The sequence below is a fragment of the Drosophila serrata genome, unplaced genomic scaffold (genome assembly GCF_035046125.1).
Source record: "Drosophila serrata isolate PLE 108 unplaced genomic scaffold, ASM3504612v1 contig_272, whole genome shotgun sequence".
Classification (NCBI taxonomy): domain Eukaryota; kingdom Metazoa; phylum Arthropoda; class Insecta; order Diptera; family Drosophilidae; genus Drosophila; species Drosophila serrata.
The window spans coordinates 5,062,177-5,068,200 of NW_028257170.1; the positions used below are offsets into that span (position 1 = coordinate 5,062,177).

The window sequence follows — 6,024 nt, forward strand, 5'->3', positions numbered from 1 at the left end:
TGTGTTTATGCGTGTATCTGTGTCGTCATCATGGCTCAATGGGATCGTCATGGGTTTTGGGGTTCTGGTTTCTGTGTTCTGGGTTTCGGGAATTCCGTACAGGCAGCTGGCTCATACACTGAGGTGAAGGAAGTCATCTAAAATAGAAAATAATTCTCTTACTTTTTTAACTATTTACAAGTTAAATTTAATAAAAACCCATATGCATTAGGGTTTAATTTAACTTAAACCTAGATGAATTATTTGTTTAAAACAAAACGACTTACCTCAGAGCAGGCAAAAGGGTTTATTTCATCTAGAAACGTCGCACATTGGAGCGGACAGCAGTCAGCTTGGCGGGACGAGCTGCTCCGGAGACAGGACGACGATAGGCCACTTGCTTGGCGTTCCTCCTGTAGTTAGCCGCTCTCCTGGCAGCCACCAGGCGGGCCTGCTGCTCTGCAGGAATATCAACTGCGGGTGGCAGATCGTTTCCGGTCACATCCGGGGGTCCATATACCTCATCGGGAACGGCATTGGGCGCAGCATCTGGGGGTCCATAGACGGCATCCGGCGTGGGTTCAACAGCCGCGTTAGCTGCCTCATCGAAGGGAACTTCTGGCTTCAGTTCATCCGCCGAGGGATATGGGGTCACGGCATCCACATCACCACCATCTGCGGAACCAGGAGCAGCTTCTTGGCGGGCGAAATACCTGGAGCGACCGCGGCTCAAACGCTGGGAGTACCGCTGACGCTGTTGCTGGGCTTCGGAAACAGCCAAAAGGCTGAGAGCTGCCACCAGAAGGACTACTTGGAACTTGGCCATTATGGGATGTGTCTCACTTGGGATAGACTGAACCACCGACTGATGATTCGATGGACTTCCCGGTGGGCTTTTATAGGTAGGACTTTGGCGGGGCCACCTGTTTAGTGTGCGGCGCATGGACCCAGCAGCATAGGCATCGGCATCCTTTTTTGGACCTACGCTCTGACGTCGGCACACAACTATATTCTATAATCCATAGGCCATAGTCTCCATGATCGGCGGTGTCTGCGGCGTCTTTATGCGGCCACGACGTGACCAGAAAGAAGTAGCAGATGCAGAGGTCCGAGGTCTGGACGAGCCAATATTTATAGTTCCGCCATTAATCAGTCCAAAATCGGAGCGTGTGTTCCACCTCGATTCGGGCCAATCGATCAACATTAAAATGCTCTTAAAGTGGCAGGAGGAGGTGGAATTAATGGCTGTCCCATAAATACTGGGTGAAGTTTAAGGATATCCATGTGGAATTGGGGGAAATCCATTTGACTCCCGACGGTGGCGTTTCAGGAATGTGTAAATGTTATATTATTTTGCACTTTAAAAGGGTTTAATTGTTCAGAATAATATTAATATTAAATTAAGAAGGAAGATATGAGAAAGTACTTATAATATTTACAAACAGCATGGACATAAAAAACACACCAAAGGTAGTAGCTTATTGTGTTTTATATATAAAAAAAAACCCAGATAAAGATAATTAAATATATATAACTCATTTTAAATATGCATTAATGAGTGTTGTTCCAAGAGAGCTGGAAATACATCTTACTTAAGCTTAGTATTACGATTGTTACAATCAAAAGTTTCAAGTTTTCAACCTCAAAAACTCTTAAAGCTACTATATAAATCTTGTTAGCACCTTCCTTACCCTAACCAACATCTGTCATCTGATAATAAATGATATTATATCATCGTCAGTTCACAGCACTTAATGAGAGGACAGGACGTGACATGAGGCAATTGTTTGGGGGGAGTTTTAGGCCCAGTCACTTGTTCCGACCTTGGGGCTCACCTCAACGACAAATCGTTGATCGCATAAATATCGATTATAAGCGTTTAATCAAAAATTCTAACGCTCAAAGCTGACAATCCCAGCATAATGCAATTGACAACAACATTTGTCGCCGTCGCCTGTTGTCTTCGTTTTCGATTTCGCTTTCAATTGGTCGGATATTGGATTGCGGCTCACGTAGGAAACGCATTTAATTTTCATAGAACATGGCGAATCGGACGTGGACGTGGACACCGGACACCGGACATCGTACATCGGACACTTGGGAGGTTGGGAAGCCACTGTAATGTGAGGGATGTGGCGGATGAGTCGCCGGCGGACGTGGCGGAGACCAGAAGCAAACGAAAAACAATGCAAAATAAATCATTAAATGTGCGCCTAATCGATGTCGATATAGAAGCTTCATGTCTATATTTCCCCCCGGGACGACTCTCGTTTCTTCGAGAATGTTGTATATAAACCCGGCTCCATTGGCAGCTGGAATCAGTTGGATCTAAATACGGACCGAGATCGAATCGAGTTCATAATGAAGTGGCTCGCACCAATTATCCTTTGCCTTTGGGCATTAAATCTCGACCGGATCGAGGGAAGACAGATCCGGATTAATCGTTACGCGGTCAGTGTGCAGGAGGACCAAACAGCGCCAGAGGTCAAGTCAGCTCCCTATCCCGCCGCTGGTTACCGCCCACAAGGTCGCTCCTTCTGGCTGCCGGGAGAGGTTGAAGTTGAAGTGCAGGAAGTGCCCGTAGAGGCTTCAGGCTTGGGATCCGATCAGCTAACCACCACCACGGAACTGCCAGCAGATGATCTCTCCACCAGCACCACGGAATCGGACTTGAGCACCACCACCAACTGGGATTCCCTCGACACCACCACAACTCCTTCACCGGCTTTTGAGTTACGTTCGGGACGTGCCTTCGAGAAGGCTCCCTATCCTCCAGCTGGCTATCGTCCAAGTCGAGCTTTCCGACTGCCCACTGAGCAGGATCCAGAGCAGCAGCAGCCGATCGCAGATTCCCTAAAAACCAACTCTACTGACAGCAATGCGGATCATCCCGTGTGCGGGGTCAGCACCGATCCCCTGAAGCCCACGCCTCAGCCAGGATCCACGGATGAACCCGATGCGGAGAGTGTGGTGTTCACCGCCAATCTGGGCCCTGCGGTTGTGGTGGCCAGAGCTCCATCCTCCATTCCTGTGGCCATTCCTCTGCGTTCGCAGCCACTGTTGCAGGCACCAAGGCAAAGAGGATTCGTGTACACCACACATGTGGAGCAGCGCTGGTGAGGATTTCCAAGGGAATCCTGGTATTTTAAGTCCTGTTAACAGTTCAGTATTTATAGTTGCTTTTTTTATGTGAGAAAATAAATTGTTATTTACCTTAAATATATACATTAATTGTAGTTTATATACCTTTCCTGAACTCTCTCATCCTTACTGACATAAAGGACAATCCTCTTCCTGTAAAAGAAAAGATTCTTGACAAGTTTTTTATAGATATACAAATTATAACGTCATCAGTCTTATCATTTCCATCGACCGGAAGTTCTGGCACGTCTCAAACTTTGTTTGTCTAACGTCATTGAATGTTTTGTTAAATGTTGGTCTTGTTGTTTTCAAAGAAGGCGGAGCAAGAAACACTTTTCTATCGAATTGCGACTGTGAAGCTTTCGGGGAGTGGAGTTCCAGCTTGAGTTCGAGAGTTCTACTTCCCGGCATCCGTATTAAATTTGACGTGCGGATGTGCAAAGTTTTAACCGTGGGACGTGCGTGGCATGAGGAAAGACGTGAGGCGACTTTGGAGCTAGAGCTGCCATGTCTCCATTGCTGCCTCCTCTGCTGTCACCCTCTCATCCTGGCGGATTCAAATTGAATAACGAGTATGTGAGTGCGAGTGCGAGTGCTTTCATTGTCGGCAGCGGCGAGGTTAGGATGTTAGGGAGTGGCGGATGTGGATATGGATGTTGATGCGAATCCGCCGGAGACCATTGAACCTGCGTTTCAACGAGAAGTACTTGTTGAGCGGGAGCGGAGTGCTGTTCTCGTTCTCGTGGCAGACATTTATGGCAATATTTCTGAATATTTTATTTGAGAATTTCGTGGGTTCAGAGAGGGGCAGAGACAGCATCCATAAACGCACATACAAAGTGCCTTATTTATGAACCGATTTGCTCTTGTCTAAACCAATTTTACAAAATATTAAGGTAAGCAATTGAAGCTTTTGCTGAGTTTATTGGATAGGTAAATGCCATTTCATTGTTTTCCTAATTTCTAAGCTTAATTTAGTGTAGGGAAAATGATTTAAAATAATATAAATGTAATAAATTTAGCATTACATATTTAAATAAAATTCCTTGTAATTTATTTCGTTTAAAATATATATTTCAGCATTTATTTTATTCGTAAAAAGGTCTCCTTTAAAAGCCCTTTCAAAAGTATTCGTAGTCAAGAAGCAACAAAGGACATTAACGAGAGTTGAAAACAAACTTTAACAGAGTCTGCGGAGGACAATCACGTTGGGTTAATTGATTCACCCGACCACGCCCACGTCTAGGTCTCCCTTGCCGGGCCGAGTCATCGCAAATTGTGCACGTAATTGACAATCAAAGGATCATCGAGGCTGGTGGGCACGATTTCCACGGAGTGCACTACCGGCTGCAAGCGGACATCGCTGTCGATGTGCGTGAAGCTACCCAGCTGTAGGTCCAGCTCATCATGGACCTCGCCGTCATCCAGCAGGACGTACTCTGCCTCCGGCTCTACGAGGGCCAGCTCCACTGCGGCATTATTGTCACTGGGCACCTGCGGCTCCTCAGCTATCGAAATGGTGGCATTGTCCTGGGAAAGGGATATGGCGACATTGGGTGACGGAGAGTCCTTTTCCGCTGGCGTGGCATCGATGGCAAACAGCCTGGTTGAGGCCGGAGTGGTGCTGCTTTCTGTGGTTGCCTCCTCCTCTTTGTCCTCCTTCTCTTTCTGTTGCTCCTGCTCATTATCCTTGGGCTGCACAGTTGTGGTTGGCTCAGCCCCAGCTTGGTCCTCCTCCTCGTCCTGCTCCTCCAGCTCCCGCTCAATTTCATGGTGTCTCTTAGGCGATGTGCTAAGCAGCAGCAGTTTCCCGGACTTCTGGACAGTGGATGGCTCATCCTCCTGCAAGGTTCCCGGTGCGGGATCAATCAGTATGCTGGCCTCTTCGTCGCGACTCAGAGCGGGGCCAGCCAAAGTGGTCGACTCCTCGGTGGTGACGCCCTCCTCCTGCTGATCCAGGATAACCGCATCGGTGGTGGCTTCTGGCAGCAGCAGGGGATCTAGAACCGGATTCCCCTCGTTACGGATAACAGCGGCCTGGACCGCAAAAAGGCACAGCACGAGTACTACGAGTCCCTTTAACATGTTCGCTGGTCAATTTTCTGACGATTTGATGGCAATCAATTCCAGACGGGGCGTATTTATACGAGTAGATGGTACGTAGGTTCTCCCCCCGGTTCTCATTCCCATTCCTATCCCATTCCGATTCGGGAGCTGTCATAATTTTAGCCCTGAGCATTTAATTTGACGCGAAACTTCCGCAAACGGACCAAACCGGAAATGTAATTCCTCCAAAGTTACTCTCTCTCTTTCTGTCTCTCTCAGTGTGTTTGCCTGCCTGTGTCTGTGGGAGGGTGTTGTGTGTGTGTGTGTGTATGTGGGTGTTGAGTGTGGCTGTGAGTGTGTGTTGCGGCATTGAAGGCGGCCAGAAAGGCCTGGGTCGTTACACCTTAAGCCCCACACGGCCAGCCCCCATTGACCGCAACGATGGCCAGAGTGGCAACCCCAAAAAGTCACTTTACATTTTCGTCTTCACCTCCGCCACACATACTTGGGGTACGATCTGGGCTAAAATAATAGTAACACTTTGGTTTTTACAGAAAAAACAAGAGTTTAAGGAAATAAATAAAGAAATTACAATGGTTTTTATTAGGGTATACGAATAAATGTCACTGAAGAATAGAATAAAGATTATAATATATATAGAATACATATAAGAATATCTATCAAACATTTTCAAGAAAGGATTTCAGGTTATATATTTTGTATCAAGTTTTAAATATTTAATCATGAAAAATTAACCAAAGTAAAATATTTGAGGCTTAAGATTGAATTACTTTCATTACAGACTGAAGGACTTTCAAAACTAAATATGAAACACAGTGTCGATTAAGTTTATTTTGT

General features: G+C 46.4%; 3 protein-coding genes across 3 annotated transcripts; 1 reads left to right on the top strand and 2 right to left on the bottom strand.

Annotated features, from left to right (window-relative positions):
- Positions 1–295: 295 nt before the first annotated feature.
- Positions 296–805, bottom strand: LOC110177533 (uncharacterized). Its single transcript, XM_020944302.2, has one exon. The coding sequence runs from the start codon at positions 803–805 to the stop codon at positions 296–298; it is 510 nt and encodes a 169-aa protein (XP_020799961.2).
- Positions 806–2,296: 1,491 nt separating this feature from the next.
- LOC110177537 (uncharacterized) lies at positions 2,297–3,202 on the top strand. Its single transcript, XM_020944305.2, has one exon. The coding sequence runs from the start codon at positions 2,341–2,343 to the stop codon at positions 3,097–3,099; it is 759 nt and encodes a 252-aa protein (XP_020799964.2). The 5' UTR covers positions 2,297–2,340; the 3' UTR covers positions 3,100–3,202.
- A 970-nt stretch (positions 3,203–4,172) lies between these two features.
- Positions 4,173–5,239, bottom strand: LOC110177536 (uncharacterized). Its single transcript, XM_020944304.2, has one exon. It carries the CDS (start codon positions 5,203–5,205, stop codon positions 4,387–4,389), a length of 819 nt encoding a protein of 272 aa, XP_020799963.2. The 5' UTR covers positions 5,206–5,239; the 3' UTR covers positions 4,173–4,386.
- Positions 5,240–6,024: the final 785 nt, after the last annotated feature.

Bases quoted from the DNA above. Each gene is read 5' to 3' on its own strand.
- LOC110177533 (XM_020944302.2), bottom strand. From the start codon at position 805: ATGGCCAAGTTCCAAGTAGTCCTTCTGGTGGCAGCTCTCAGCCTTTTG.
- LOC110177537 (XM_020944305.2), top strand. From the start codon at position 2,341: ATGAAGTGGCTCGCACCAATTATCCTTTGCCTTTGGGCATTAAATCTC.
- LOC110177536 (XM_020944304.2), bottom strand. From the start codon at position 5,205: ATGTTAAAGGGACTCGTAGTACTCGTGCTGTGCCTTTTTGCGGTCCAG.